Source organism: Salvia splendens, chromosome 7, assembly GCF_004379255.2.
Source record: "Salvia splendens isolate huo1 chromosome 7, SspV2, whole genome shotgun sequence".
Taxonomy (NCBI): Eukaryota; Viridiplantae; Streptophyta; class Magnoliopsida; order Lamiales; family Lamiaceae; genus Salvia; species Salvia splendens.
Genome location: NC_056038.1, coordinates 30228852 through 30245322, shown reverse-complemented (window position 1 = coordinate 30245322; position 16471 = coordinate 30228852). Strand labels below are relative to the sequence as shown.

The window sequence follows — 16471 nt, the reverse complement described above, 5'->3', positions numbered from 1 at the left end:
ACATGCCAGTTATTACAATGTGCTAGGAAATCCAATTGCAATTGAGACGTAAATCTGTAATTGCAATCTTCCATACAAAATTGCTTTGACATCTTATTTTTCCTAAAAACGTGTAAACTAAAATTTAAATCGAAAAATGAAGAAGTAAAAGCGTGTGAAAAACTCAGCCGCGCGTCAAGGCAAACACGCTTGCCGTCGTCTCGGCCTTCTCCCATAACTCTGCTTCAAATCATTCTCATTTCTCACTCAATTGTATGCTCTCTCTCTCTCCTTCGTTTCAATCTCACTCCCATATTTCTGATCGTCATTTCCAAGACATTCCTTGACCCTTGCTACTCGGGATTTGACAGAACAACTCCCTTTTCAGTCCCAAGATTTAGTTTTTTTGGGGTCCGCTTTTCTATTCTTTCCAATTATTCCGACCATAAAGCGACACTAACGATTTCGTGCACCTAATTTGGTTGGACTGAGAGAAGAGGGAAAAAATGGGAGGTTGTTTTAGCAAGAAAAATCATCCCCCTAGCCGTGACGTGAACGGCTACAGATCAGAAAGAGCGACCAATTATCAAAAGGCACCAATTGATCGCCCCGATCAATCCGAAAGTCGAGCCATCATCCCTGAAAGGAGGCAGCATCAACATCAGCATCAGAATCAAGCGCCGGCGCCAATTCCATCTCCATCTCCATCTCCTCGCACTCCATCCCGGCAGAAATTGGAGCCGAATAACATATTGGGGAAGCCATTGGAGGAGGTGAAGTCCAAGTATTCGATCGGGAAGGAATTGGGGAGGGGCCAATTCGGGGTGACGTACACGTGTACGGATGCGGCGACGGGGCTGCAGTACGCGTGCAAGTCGATCTTGAAGAGGAAGCTGGTGAGCAAGAACGATAGGGAGGATGTGAAGAGGGAGATTGACATCATGCAGCATTTGAGCGGCCAGCCCAATATAGTGGAGTTCAGGGGCTCCTACGAGGATCGCCAGTCTGTGCATCTCGTCATGGAGCTCTGCGCCGGCGGTGAGCTCTTCGACAGGATTATTGCCAAGGGCCATTATTCTGAGAAGGATGCTTCTGATCTTTGCCGCCAGATTGTCAATGTGGTTGATCACTGCCATTTTATGGGGGTCATGCATAGGGATCTCAAGCCTGAGAATTTCTTGCTTTCTAATAAGGAGGAGAAGGCCATGCTCAAAGCTACTGATTTTGGCCTCTCTGTCTTCATTGAAGAAGGTGATCACCACTCTTCTTTTCTTCTGCTTAGTTTGGTAACTGTTTCATTATTCCTTATGGCGTTCCTTTTAATCTCAATTATATCAGTTTATTAGTCTTATCTACATTCGGATAGAAATTGCTTAATCTTCTTTCTTTGAGAAGAGCTTTTAACAGTAGGGTGCGATGTTCAACTTATGGTTCTTATACTTGTTTGATTGAGTGATAATGCTGACGTTCTGGAAGACTGGAACTTTGTGCTCCTAGCATGCCTTTACTTTCTACGATTTCAAGATTGATGAGCTCTACAGTGCACCAAACTATGCATATGCTTTTAATGATTTTGCTTTAAAAACAAGGGATCTAATTTATGTTCATTATCGTAGGATTTGAACTGTTTTGTGACTTCCCAGTTTAAGTTAAACTGATACACTTCTACCAATTAGTGAATTATTTTGGAAATGTGAACAGTATGTGTTGTAATTATAGTTCCTAATAATGTGGTGGGAGGGTAGTGTTGGGAGGTTATGCAGAAGTAAAGGTGCCATCTTTCAGCCCTCCATCACTTTATTGGGCATTTGTTGTAGGAAATAAATCCTTTCTCCTAGAATGGGGCTGTTTGTTTCTATATATAAGTTACCCTGGTCATGGCTTATGATTCAGCATATTAGCCATATACTATACTAGTCTCTTGAAGGGATTTGAGTTTTGACAATCTTTATCCTTGTGAAGGAAGAATATAGCTATAAAATTAGCAAAAGTTTCATACCAGTTTTTCTGTTCAGTGTGATGATACTGTCATACAGATTACAGATATGGGATACATGTCTGTGTAAAAGTCTTCTGGACACTCATCCAGGTCTTTATTTGCATTCTAGATATTCATGTTTGCAGTTAACTTTTTGGACTCATTTATCTCTTCAGTTGAGTATACTAATCTTCTGTGTCATACGTATCTATTTTTTTGTACTATAGAATCAGTAATTGACTTCATTTCATCAATATTTTCCAGGAAAGGTGTATCGAGATATAGTTGGCAGTGCATACTATGTTGCTCCTGAAGTGTTGCGACGAAGTTATGGGAAGGAAATAGATATATGGAGTGCTGGTGTTATTTTGTACATCCTCCTCAGTGGTGTGCCTCCCTTTTGGGCTGGTATGACTAACCTCTTGTGTTGCAAGATGACAAATGTTTCTGATATTCTAATTGGTTTGTGAAAAATTTATGCAGAAACTGAACATGGCATATTTGATGCTATACTTAAAGAAAAAGTTGATTTTGATAGCAATCCATGGCCTTCCATATCAAACAGTGCCAAAGACCTTGTTGGTAGAATGCTAACAAAGGATCCAAAACAGAGAATTACTTCAACAGAAGTACTGGGTAATTTCCTCTCTTGTTTTTTCATAGCTGCAGTTTCAGTCTTTATAATCTTGGCTATTTGTTGCTTGTAAATCGTGTGTTTGTTTTTGGCCAATGACTATAATCTTAGCTCGACTTTATGCCATAACACAGTGCAGATGAGAATTAAGACAAATAAATTTGACTTGGTGATATGGTGTCATTGCACCATTAATTATCTTGATAAAGACGATGATTTTAATCTGCAGCATCACAACCGAAATTCTGTTTCTGTTATTTTCTATTGAGGGAAGAAACATTTTGAAGAAAATTGTCTCAGTAATTTTTGGGAGAGAAAGTGTAGAAATAGGTGTTCAGATGTCTAGAACTCTATGAAATGCAGAGCACAGATAGTCTTCTTTGAACTAAGTTTACTTATGTATGCATGTTTTAATAATTTCTCGGTGGACTTGTTGTCACATTCTACATTTTGGATAGTTTTGTTTGCAATCCATTGGTTATATAGTTTTTTCTATTCTTTTGCAACAGACTCCTAGTCATGAAAGTATATTCATAAGTAACCAAACTTGATATTATTTTCTTCTTGTTTCTTGGAGAGCACCCCTGGATTAAGGGACAGGCATCTGACAAGCGGATCGATAGTGCAGTTCTCTCCAGAATGAAGCAGTTCAGGGCAATGAATAAGCTCAAGAAACTTGCATTAAAGGTCAGACTTTTTATTGCATTTGTCAAAAGTTTCTGATCAAGAACTTTAATCACATTTGTGATTAAGTGAAGTATTAAAAGTTAGTTAGATGAGAAATTCTCGCTACCGATCAAGATTCTGATGCATTTGAGATTTTTTTCAGGTCATTGCACAAAGTTTATCCACAGAAGAAATTAAAGGTCTTAAAGCTACATTCATGAATATCGACACCGACAATAGTGGCTCAATCACTTATGAAGAATTGAAATCTGGATTGGCACGGCTTGGGTCCAAATTGTCAGAATTTGAAGTAAAGCAACTCATGGAAGCTGTGAGTATCACACTTTTATATGGAAAGTAGAGTCAGCCTTCATTAGCTTTGCCACCACCCTAAACTACTTCTATCTTAATACAGGCTGATGTGGATGGAAACGGGACTATCGACTACGAAGAATTTATCACTGCTACAATGCACAGACATAAGCTGGAGAGGGACGAGCATCTGTTTAGTGCATTTCAATATTTTGACAGGGATGGTAGCGGGTAAGCCTATCGTCTGGATAGAGCTTTTTTTCCAAAGAATACTTGATCATTAGTCTCTGTTTATAACTAAAAGTGAAAGGAAATCATGTATGCCCCTTGTTAGTCTCATTGATACTACAAAAACCATTTTTGTTACACAAAGGTAAATCATAATGCATGACTTGATTTCATTTCAGCTATATCACAAGAGATGAACTGGAAACTGCTATGAAGGAGTATGGTATAGGGGATGAGGGCAGCATCAGGGAAATAATTTCGGAGGTGGATACAGATAACGTAAGTTACCTTAATATAGACATGTTTTGTTATGTTTGTGGCGGGCGTGGAACTTATGAGGTTGCACTTGATAGGATGGAAGGATCAACTACGAGGAGTTCTGTGTAATGATGAGAAGCGGAACACAGCAACCTGGAAAGCTCTTGTAGAGGATCAAGTCGAGGATGGTGCTTTTTCACCGCACCTCCATGATTCAGTTATGCTTTGGGTTTTTGAGGTATTTACTTGAGAAAAAGCCTTGTTTTCTTCATCTAGTTACATAAGTAAGTTTTTTTTGGTGTAATTTTGTAACAAGAGATATAGCAAGTTAGAAATGTTTATGGTTTTACATTAGTTTTTCTTTTTCTCTTTTTTCGAATGCTTTTAACAAAGCTATTTCGAGTTATTCAGTTAATGAATATATGGTGTTAGGTGGTCAGAAACAATTGTTGAGATATTTATTTCATTAATAGAGGAATAAGGAAATTGGGTTTGATTGTTCCATTAATGCCTACAAATCTTGATCTGTTTATTACTTCAAAGATTTAATGCAAGTGTATTTATGTTCATTTGAGAATCACATGCTACATCTGAGTCATAAACACAAGTTAAAAGTTTATGAGAAAAAGCATATTTCGTCCTAAGTTCATGATTTTTAGGGATGAATAGTCTCAATTTCCTTTTTCGTCATCCCATAAAAATAGTTTATGTATCCAATAATTTCCTTCTCTTACTATACCAATTATTTATTAAAACTCATGCCGTTCCTAAATGACTTATTTATTAAAACGCATGCCGTTCCTAAATGACTTATTTCGAGGGAGTAGTATTTATCAGTAGAGAAAAATCCAGAGAACTTGGTACTATTCGATGTGGAAAATTTGATTAAAACATGCCAAAATTGCAACAACCCAATCACTACAACTTACAAGACAATATAAATTCAGTTCTCCAAAAACCATAAAAGGAGAAAGTTTAACTTTAAGTAACTAGTTAAATCTAATTAAAGTGAAAATGATCTTACTTTACTTGAATTTCTTCCCAGCATCCCATGAACAAGTGACTTGATTTTTACGAGCTGGCATACCATAAACATTCCATGCATGCTTCGCTTTCATTTCCTCTGCCCATTTCATAACCACAGAGTTGCAGTCATCTACTTCAATCATTTTCACAGAGGACACAGTATTGAGAGGGAGCTCTTCAAAATTATAGCAGTGTTTAATGCTTATATGCTCAAGCTTTAGGAAGCTGGGTACTGTGAGTTTCCACCAGACCAGATCTGTATCTTCAATCACAAGATATTTCAGATTCCTAAAGTCGCGGTAATTCGTTTCCCATCCTGGCCCTTGAAAGGCGTAGCATTGCAATTTGAGCACTTCAAGATTCTCCAAATTACCTATTATACTCATGTACTTCCATGGATATCCAAGCCCACTCAGACTCAGTTTTTTAAGACCTGATGGAAACATCGAACGAGGAGCGGGTGGGGGGACAGCATCAGGGGGAAGGTCAGGATTCAACACGACACATTTAAGTGACTCTAGTCTACGGAGACGAGAGATACGATTCAAACAACGGACGCTTTTACTATTGTCATCATCTGGTTCCAATTCGATTTGAATTCCTAACTTCTTCAGATTTCGGATTTTCTTGAGGACCTTCTTGGTGCAACTTTGAGCATCCACCTCTAAGAGTGTCACGAGTTTAGGTAAAATAGTGTCGGAACTGGGATTCTGTAAGCGCCCTCCCTCGATCTGAAGATGGTTTAATTCCTTCATATTCCAAATTTCTGCTGGCAAATGTGAAGAATGTTCTCGTGACTTGATGCTCAGATGCCGACCGACAGTCAAATGCTGAAGTTTCTGAAGTTTGGATATGGAACCTGGCAATTCCCCGTTGCAAGTGAGTGCAAGAAAGGTTAGTTGAGTTAGTTTCACTACTTCAACTGGAAACTCATACAAGCGGATCATAAGAGCATAGAGTACTCTTAGGAACCTTGAAGTGTAAGATATCGGTACTGGATATTGATGGCGAGGACCGGTATAGAGCAAAGAATGTACACGCAAGATTGACATGATTGAATCTTGCAAATCTTTGAGGCTGAATAGTACTGCATTCCGAATGCACAACCTGCGATAAGCCTCTAGACTTTCGACTGAATTATGGACATCAACATTCAGTGTAAGGAAAGACTTGCTCCTCACGGCTTCGCTGTTAGATAGGTGCCAAAAGACAGAATGAAGGCGGCAAGTCTTGACTTTGACCTTCATGCCCTTCTTGCAAACCATGACTAGACTTTTGTCAACAAGCTCTGCCAAACAATCCATGGCAAAATCTTTCAAAGTTTGGGATGGATTTGGTTCGAGGAATCCCTCAGCCGCCCACATTCTGACAAGTTTGGAAGTTGGGATCTCATAATTTTGAGAGAAAATTCCCATATAAAGAAAGCAGGCTTTTAAATGTTGAGGCAAGTAATTGTAGCTCGGAGATACCACATTTGACATTAGAGCTTGAGCCTCCATGAATACATAGTTCTTTTTCTCTGCTGCCTCTTCCCAAAACTCTAGGCTGATCTCAGCTCTGGATAGAAGGTCGGCAACTGTGAGGATTAAAAGAGGAAGACCTTCGCAGTGCTTACAGATTTTTTTTCCGATTTTTTCTAATCTAAGAGGGCATAAGTCACTGGAGAACACCTTCCGACAAAAAAGAAGCCAACTTTCTTCTTCATCTAGCAAGGGCATCTTGTAAACAATATCAGATCTTCCACATTTTGCTACTTCAAATAGCCTTGTTGTTACGAAGATTTCACCCTTGATGTTGGGCAATAGATTTTTCAGGTAATGCAAGGGTTCTTTGTTCCATAAATCATCCAACACAATGAGGCATCTCTTATTGGATAATGTTGTGCACAAATCCTTAACCAGTTTCTCATCTTCTCTTAAATGCATTTCATCAACAGCAACGCATAGTCTCGCCAAAATATTTACCAAGAATTCTTCCGATTGATAATTTGGGCCAAGAGTGATCCATGCATGGTGATCAAAATGGCACAGAATTAGTGGGTCATCGAAAATTTTCTTAACAAGAGTAGTTTTACCAATCCCTGCCATCCCAAAGATTGAAAAAATCTCCATGTTTGGATGTAACCTTTTTGGGAACATTTGCAACTTAATCCCTTCCACATGATTTGAGAAGTTGAGCATTTTTGCCACTATTTTAAAAGTTGCAGCTCTTCGATCATCATCTGGCACTGAATTGTTAAAATCGTCTTTGAATCTACAAACCTGTTAAAAGAGTAGATATGAGATTGACCACTCCTTTTCTTTAATATTGAAATTTAGTTCAAGTTTGTGGTCTATATAATATTGACTGCAGTTCGAGCTCAACTAGTGTGTGGTTTGTTTTAGTTCAAAAGCCACGATCAGTCATGTATCAAAGTAAAGATGCATTTCCTGTACATCATTTACTAAGTTTGTTATCTTCAGCAAAGTAGTAGTACCTCAGATATTTCATCAGCAACCATGAAAATAGGATTGTCTTTGTCAGCTGCTATGTTGTTCCAGTACTCTGGTGTCTTCTTGGTGCTGGAAAGGAAGAGAAGTACCTTAATGACTACGAGACGGAGACCTTGGCAATTCTTGATTATATTCTTTCCAGCTTCCTCAAGTTGTGGCGGGCAAAATGGCCCTCCAAAAACAACCAGGCAAAGAAAGTCCCACATAGGATGTTCATCAAAGTCAGGCATACGAGAAATATGGAAACTGTTGGAAAACAGAGCTATTTCCTCTAAACTGGTAGTGAGCAAGAGTAGGCTTCCATTATCTTGCTTTGGAAATGACCGTCTCAAGTACTCCCAAATATTTGTGTCGCACACATCATCCAAAACAATCATGTATCTCCGATCCTTCAATCTCGTGTACAAATGCTCAACTAGTAGTTCCTCATCATCTCCTAATCCCATAGACTGGTCTGGATTCACAGGATGTCCAGTCTGAAATGAGATATTCAAGACGAAAGCAAACACATTTAGTCTTTATTCAATCACAAGCTTGGAGGCAACTCGACATTAGTTTCACTTGTTAGTAGATCAATGAATCCATAACCTACATAAACCTATATTGCATAATAATGGCGGATAACTGCTGGATTTAGCATTACGTTTACAAAATTCTGCAATCTTCATATGAGCTCCAAATCATGGCAACGAAAACACCACTTCCAGAGGATTATTACTATAGTTCAGCTAGCGGAAGTTGTATAGAGCTAAGGCAAATTGAGTCTTTATACATTAACTCAGCTTAAACAAAACTGAACACTTGTTCCACTTGCAAGTGGACCAATGACTGCATACATATTAATAATAATGGATAGTTGTTGGATTGAGCACCACGGTTATATAACGTTCTCCAATGTCATATGAGTTTTTGAATGTTGACAATTAAAACATCAGTTTCCTAACATTATGATTATCAGTAGTATTTATCAGCTGTGCAAGTTGTGTAGAGCTAAGGCAGATTGAATGATCTAATCGAAAAACTTCAACAGTGAAAATTACCTAAAATGGGAAGACAAACCTTAATTTCATTGGAAGGATAACCTAGTTGACGAAGAATAGCTAAAATGATATCTTTCCATTGATATTTGGGGCCTATTGTCACCCACGCGCCACAATCCACACATTTATCTTTGCCTACGCACAGCTCTTCAAGGATGATCCTCGCAGTAACTGTTCTTCCGCTGCCAGCCCTCCCAACAATCCAGAAAATGCCATAGTCGCATGGCCTCACACCTCCAACCAGCTTTTTCTTAATGCCACTAATCTCATCGGAGATTCCAACCATCTCTACTCCGAAATCCCTAATTGACGAAAAATCTGATGTACTATCATCCTCTTCAGGCGTGTCTAATTTTTTGATGAACTCTTCCTTCATCCTCTTCACATTTTCGGAGAAAGAAACTATTTCTAGCCTCACTTCCTCCATCTCCTCCATCTCCAGATCTTTTTCGTAGTATTCCAGCGAATCTTCTAATTTTTGTGCTGCCTCTCTGATTTCTTCATCCAATTCGTTCAACCTCTTGCTTCTCCAGATGCTGTCATCGAGTTTTCTGAGAACCTGCTGTAGCGACTTCACCTCCACGTGTGCAGATTGTAGAGTGGCAGAGGCAATTGAAGAATTGAGAAGGCGGTGGATTGTGTGCTTGAGAGAAACAACTGCAGCATAAGCCATACCTCTTCTCTCTCTAGCTACTGGACCTCCTCACAAAAACACTGCAAGTAATGTGCACGCAAATATGGAGTACTTCTTAGAGAGAGCAAAAAGAGTGAGTGATTAGAGCATCCTTTACTTTGAGACACGGATTCAGGCCTAAGTCCTCTCTACGTCATCATTTCCCGACCCGGATTCAGGCCCCAAGTCCTCTCCACATAATCATTCGCCTAAATTTAAGTCCAAGGCCACAACTGCTTTAACCCTGCAGGCCCCGTCTCAGACCACAACTATTAAATTGTATTATTCACTACTCCAGCCTATATTACTTGTAAAAATTAAAAACGTTGAGCAATTTTTTTTTTTTTTTAAATTAACTTCATATATTTATACCCCAAGTCCTCTCCACATAATCATTCGCCTAAATTTAAGTCCAAGGCCACAACTGCTTTAACCCTGCAGGCCCCGTCTCAGACCACAACTATTAAATTGTATTATTCACTACTCCAGCCTATATTACTTGTAAAAATTAAAAACGTTGAGCAATTTTTTTTTTTTTTAAATTAACTTCATATATTTATATCATATATATGAAGGAGGAAATTACAAATCAACTCCTATAACAAGGAGGAAAGACAAATTACGTCACCCAGGGTTCGAACTCGAGACCTCCAGGATGGACGCGGTATCCAGCACCCTTTACCGCTAGGCCAAGGGGCTTGGATAAACGTTGAGCAATTATAACATGAGAATTTCATTTTTAATAAAAAAATAATAAATTATAAACTAAAAAATATAAAAAAATTAGAATATTAAAAAAAATGCAAAAAAATTTAAAAAATTTTAAAAAGTGCAAAAAAATCTCGCCCCTCTCCCCCCCCCCTCTTCTTCTTCCTCCCCATCCTTCTTCTTCCTCCCCCTCCCTCTTCTTCCTCTTCCAAATGCATAAAAATTCAAAACTTGGGGCACAGTAGCGGCCCGAATCCCCTCTAACCGGAAGCTCCATCGCCCGCCATGCCGAACCTCGGGCGCGTCCCTGAGCCGCAACTGAGTCCCCGAGACTGGCCTGGGCCGCAAATTCGTCACCTTCATCGCGCGGGGCAGCGGGACGGGACCCAAGTGCGGTCTGGCCCGTGGCGTTAAAGATGCTCTTAGAAATAGTGGTACTACTGTATCCATGTAATCATGCATAGTCTATGTAAAGATTCGTAAGAAAAAAAACAAGTACTACTACTACTACTATTTCCATCTTGGGCAGTATAAAAACTAGTTTTCCACCCGGGCTATGCGCGGTTCGTTCCATATACTCCCTCTGTTTATTAAAAATAACAACTATTTTCATTTTAGGTCATTCCTTAAAAATAGAAAATTTAGAATCTTTCTATTTTAGGACATAGACCCCACAATCTACTAACTCTACTTTCACTACTTTATCTCTTCCTCTCTCTTACTTTATTCATTTTTCTTTTCTCATCTCTTACTTTACCAATTCTTCTCACTTACTTTACCAGTTGTGCATTAAAACTCGTGTCATTTCAAATGTTTCTATTTTTTGAATACGAAGGAAGTATATAAGTTTTTAATTGAGACGCTGTTCTTAAACTTCACAGTATACAAATTTAAATATTAGCACTAAATTTATGAAAGATAAATAAAATTTTATAAAAAAAATATATAAAATACTATACCCTTAAAGAAATATGAAAATATTGGCTCTAGAAATTCAATCGATATAAAAAAACCAATAAAATTAAGTCGAATCCAATCCAATTAGCAGCTACAATATATAATCAGAAATTCAATATATACGGAAACCAATTTATACTCAAATACTATAGGCGTTATATATTGCTAACTTTTTAAGTTGCTAACTCTGCTAACTCATCAACTCACTGTATTAAAAATGTCAACATAGTAAAATATCAACACATAATGTCAACACAATATATGTCAACAAAATTATGTGTTGACATTTTAATATAATCGTGTTGACAATTTTAAGACACTACGTTGATGAGTTAACAGAGTTAGCAACTTAAGAAAGTTAGCAATTGATCACACCCTCAAATACTATCTATAGTTTATATGTAGCAATAACTATATAAATTCATTAATAAGACCCAAAAATAACTTCTCTATAAATATATCTACATGCTCAATCATCTCAAATTTTACAACAACAATCATTCGATAATTGAGAACTAACGAATGAATCACACTAAATTAACAAAGACAATCCCAATAATTATATAAACATAATATCTATAGTTTTAAGATTTTAAATAACCAATGCTAATAAAACACAAAAGGATCAATATCTAGAGTATAAAAGTTAATATTGACTCCGCTAATAAATTCACTCACTTTAAATGGATTACAATTTCAAAGTTTCGTGATTGAATTATTCAGGCCTCACGGACATGGATTGGGCCTACATAGCCCATTTGACCGATTTAGCTTCACTATCAAATCATCCATTTTATTAAATATTATCTTCATCTACAAAAGATAGTCTCACATATCAATTTCTGACCATCCATAAAAAATAGTCTTATATTTTAAATGAAAAATGACTTGTAAATTATTACTCACTTTTTATCTTGTTCTCTTTTACTTTATTCACATTTGATCTTGGTCTTTCATATTTTACTCACTTTCTTAAGTTCTTTCTTTATGTCCATAGTTAGCACGAAGTTGGTTAATAAAAAGCAATACAAATAGAACTTATATCTAATGGACTCGTATTGAATTCGGTGTTCCGCTTATTGTTCATTTTCGGATTACATGTATTGGGGAGCAATAAATATTATGTAAAAATGTAAAAATAAAGGTTTATTAAACGCTACTATAATTTAATTTAATTAAGATAATTCTTATATGTATACATAAAAAACAAATTATGATATACTGTATTTTTTTTTATATTACTCCGATACACATTAATTATATGGGCCTCGTATTAGGAATACATCATTGAGAGTACGACAATTTAACGGTCTCTTTTATCAAGATATTGCATCTAATGTATTTAAGTCATATCAAAAGAATTTAAATTACGATACATAACTTCATGCTTAAATCACTCATCTTTTAGTTTAAGATGCATCTAAACATAGTTTTGCACCGATTTATAAACATAGAGAAGCCTCAAATTTTATAGAGTTAAATAAATAAAAAAAAGATTTACAACTATTAATAATTATCGGACAAATATTATCGCAACAAATACATATTAAGCCCAGCCCATTATAAAAAACTTAGCATATACACCAAAATGTATATGGTAAAAGTGGTGTCATTGAGCAAGCGGTTATCGCTTCCACATTACGCAGCACGGGCTTCACCTCCTTTGGTCGACCCATTAATTGTCTCTGCCTCACGCTCGATCTCGCTGCGACATACTTGTACGGCATCCGTCTCTAGCTCCACCTCGCCCTCGATTGCTGCATGGCCTCGCTAACACAACCGATCGATTGCTGCGTGGCCTCGCTAACACAACTGATCAATTGTTGCGTGGCCTCTCGATTCTTAAGAGCCTTTGAAATTAAATTTTTGTTCGAATTTGTTGTGTGGGAGAATGCTTAAAGATTTTGGCTCTATTTAGAGCATCCACTACGCGGCGCGCCGGAGTCCCGCGACCCGTCCCGGAGAGACGGGTCCGTCGCGCGCCGCGTTGCAGCATCCGTCCCGTCCCGTCCCGCGACACGTCCCGCGTCCCGCGTTACGAGATACGCGACGGGCCGTCTCGCCACGCGCCTATGCGACGTGGCGCGACCCGGCGTCGTGCGTGACGCCCACTCGCCGGCCCGCGAGTGGGCGTCGTCACGTGCTGACGCAATAAATATTTTTTAAAAAAAAATTTGATTTTTTTTTAAAAAATAAAAAATAAAATTAAATTTTTTTTCTCTATACCGTTTTTTTGTTTTTTTTTTAAATTTTTTTATTTTTAAATTAATTTTTTTACTCTATAAATACTCCTACACCCATCCTCATTTTACACACAACTACACATCTATTCTTCTATCATCTCAATTTCCTATCATCACAAGATGTCCGGCGAAGGCAACTACGACGGCTCCGGCTCCGGCGGGTGGGATCTCAACGCCTTCGGCAATTGGGAGACCATGATCAACACACTGGGCGGTTCCAGTGCGTCGACGCCGGGGACCCAGGGTTCGGTGACGCCGGGGGTACCAACCACCCAACTTTGACGTTGATGCATATGCCCGTCCCTCCGCCCCGCGGTATTCGCAGGGATTATCCCAGATCCGGGAGGATTTTCTCGTTGATCCAACGCCGGGAGTAGGGCGAGGCGGTGGAGGTGGGCGAGGCGGTGGAGGTGGACGAGGCGGTGTACAACCCCAGTCGGGCAAGGACGAGGAGGAGGAGGAATAAGATGAAGAGGAAGAGGATCTAGGCAGGCATCCGTACAACAACCACGAAACGCTGGCTGTGTACAACGCCTGGATCACCGTCTCGTACGATCCCATCGTCGAGAATCAACAACCCCGGAAGTGTTTCTGGGAAAAGGTCTGCGAGGTCTGCCACCAGATAAAGCCGAAAGGCTCCCGCAAGCGCAAATATAAAATGCTCCGCTCTCACTTTGACCGAGTCGACCGACAGGTCAAAAAATTCTACGACCTCTACTCGGCCGAAGCGGCGCGCTACCAAAGCGGCGCCACGACAACCGACATTTTGACGTCCGCTTTGCGCGCCTACTACCAAGACACCCATCAACAATTCAGATTTGTTGATGTTTGGCAGGCCGTGAAGGACGAGGAACGGTGGGCAGGCGGTTTCCGCTCCAGCTCGGGCTCAAACTAGAAGCGCACGAAGCATACGGCGAGTGGCCAATACTCGTCTGGTGGTGACACCGCTGAGGGCATCAGCCCACATGAGGCTGAATCGCAGGAGTTTGCGGGTACGGTCGGCGATGCTGGAGGATCCAGCCGTGGGCGCCGTCGGCCGCAAGGGACGAAGGCGGCTAGAGCGAGGAAGGGCCGAGGCGAATCAAGCCAGGCGGCCTCGGGATCGGGCTCGCGGGGAGGCTCGGACACACTTATAGTGGCGTACATGACCGCCACAATGGCGGACACTTCCCGCTTCTCACACGCCCAATTCGCGGCCTGGTGGAACGGAATTGTGCATATGGTAGCACAACTTGGCCTTCTGACTCCCCCTCAACCTCGACCGCCTCCGGAGGATGATTAGTCGGCGGAGTAGTTTTTTTATTTTCTTTAAATTTGTATTTTAAATTATGTTGTGTGTTTTTTTATGTTGTGTGTTTTTTAATAAAGTGTGTTTGTTTTAATTAAATTGGATTGGAAAAAAATAAAAAATGAAATTAAATAAATAGTAATTTAAGGGACGGAATAAGGGACGGTTAAGGGACGGTTAAGGGACGGAGGGTTGCAGGTTCCGTCCCTTAGTTAAGGGATAGAGGAATAAAGTACAGTTGGGCTCTCAAATAGTAGTTTAAGGGACAGTGGGGGGATGGCTTTTAAAGGCTGAAGCTGGGAGGATAAGCTATTTTTTTTTCCACGACAGCTAATACTCATTAGATACAACCCTCTCTTTTCACCCCACTTACAGCATGCGAGAAAAGAAAATTGTGGCTTTATGGATGGGATACACACTCTGTCTCTGATCTTCTTTTCAAAGCACATGGCTCAATAATGAGATGATATTAAATCTAAGGGTGATGCTAAATGGCCATATTATGGCCAGCCATAATATTTAAAAATTATTAAAATTTCTGTGCATTTAATGCTAAATGGATGAAATTTATGCATCTAGAGAGTTGCAATTTTTAAAGACTAATATGCCCTTATATATTAAATACTTATCAAATCTATTTATACAAAAAATATATCTAAAAAATATCAAATCTAGACACCCCACTCATCGGCTCCCTCTTTTTTTCTTTACTTATTAATGTTATCCTTCATTCTATCTTTTCAGATTGTTCATTTATTAAAAATATATTACACCATATAGTTGTAGCACCTATTATAATCTTAAAATTTATATCATAGTAGTAAATAACTAAATAGTACTGCATTGATTAATAATATTGTGATAACATGCAGTCATTTGTATTTCATTGAGACTATTAATTTATAACAACTCAAAATATTATAATATGTCAAACATAATAATCCCTAATATTAAAAATTCTAATAACGATTTATAGTATATAAATTAATAATATCAAGGGTTGAAAATAAAACATTATTAATCTTAAAATGTTACTATATCACATGAATATAAAATTTGACAAATGTATAAGTTAATAGTATATTATTACGACATTATAATTGAACATTTAGATTTTTTATGTATACACAATATGCAGTGTCAATTTTTACATGTATAGTATGATCCTACATTTGTGATAATACTATAGATTAATTATCAATGATAATTGTATTATCAATAATTATAATTCTGTTAACATTTTGTTATATTATATAACTATAGTATGATATTTTATAATTTAATAATATGCTTAATCTATTTATAATTAAATTTTATTTATTTCTAATTGATCTTTAATGCAACTAAAGATTAATTATTTCGATCGTATAATTTGATATTCAAATTAATTTTCATTCATTTAAGTAATTTAGATCCTGAGTAGATTTTAAATTTAATTGGGCGTCATCTAGTATTAGATTAGATTGGACATTTGAATTGATCTTCAATTTAACGAAGAATTTTTTATTGGTCTTAGATTTATTTAATAATTTGGGATCAAATATTTTTAAGTATTAAATGACACCACAATGTAAAATCAAAGAAAAACATAAAAATAAAAATAAATGACACTAAAGAGAAAAAAATACACGTAAAAGATGAAAAATAGAATGTTTAATTGATTTTAAATGGTATCATAATATAGCATATAATAATGATATAAAGCTACTCATATACCATTACGGCTCATATACCATTACGGCCAAACTCGTATAAGTAGTACAATGACCTTTAAATGTATTTTGTATTTAAACTTTATCCATGTTATCTATATAACTCAATATTATTACTATTATATGTTATTATTAATATTATTAGCAAGTTTAGTTATTGGTGTGTAAGTTGAATTATGTGATATAATAGTTTTTTTTGCAATAATATGATAATTATATAATATTAGTTATTTTTTGCAATGTAACAAATTAAATTATTTTACATAATAAAGTAGCA

The 16471-nt window shown here is 37.7% G+C and overlaps 2 protein-coding genes across 2 annotated transcripts; one reads left to right on the top strand and one right to left on the bottom strand.

Moving 5' to 3' along the window:
* Positions 1-153: 153 nt before the first annotated feature.
* LOC121742106 (calcium-dependent protein kinase 2-like) lies at positions 154-4559 on the top strand. Its single transcript, XM_042135145.1, has 8 exons — positions 154-1230; positions 2222-2365; positions 2441-2593; positions 3169-3278; positions 3421-3588; positions 3673-3800; positions 3977-4076; positions 4151-4559. Exons 1-8 carry the CDS (start codon positions 486-488, stop codon positions 4223-4225), a joined length of 1623 nt encoding a protein of 540 aa, XP_041991079.1. The 5' UTR covers positions 154-485; the 3' UTR covers positions 4226-4559.
* A 353-nt stretch (positions 4560-4912) lies between these two features.
* Positions 4913-9350, bottom strand: LOC121811181 (putative late blight resistance protein homolog R1A-10). Its single transcript, XM_042211983.1, has 3 exons — positions 8633-9350; positions 7558-8049; positions 4913-7342 (listed from the first exon to the last, which is right to left on the bottom strand). Exons 1-3 carry the CDS (start codon positions 9284-9286, stop codon positions 5081-5083), a joined length of 3408 nt encoding a protein of 1135 aa, XP_042067917.1. The 5' UTR covers positions 9287-9350; the 3' UTR covers positions 4913-5080.
* Positions 9351-16471: the final 7121 nt, after the last annotated feature.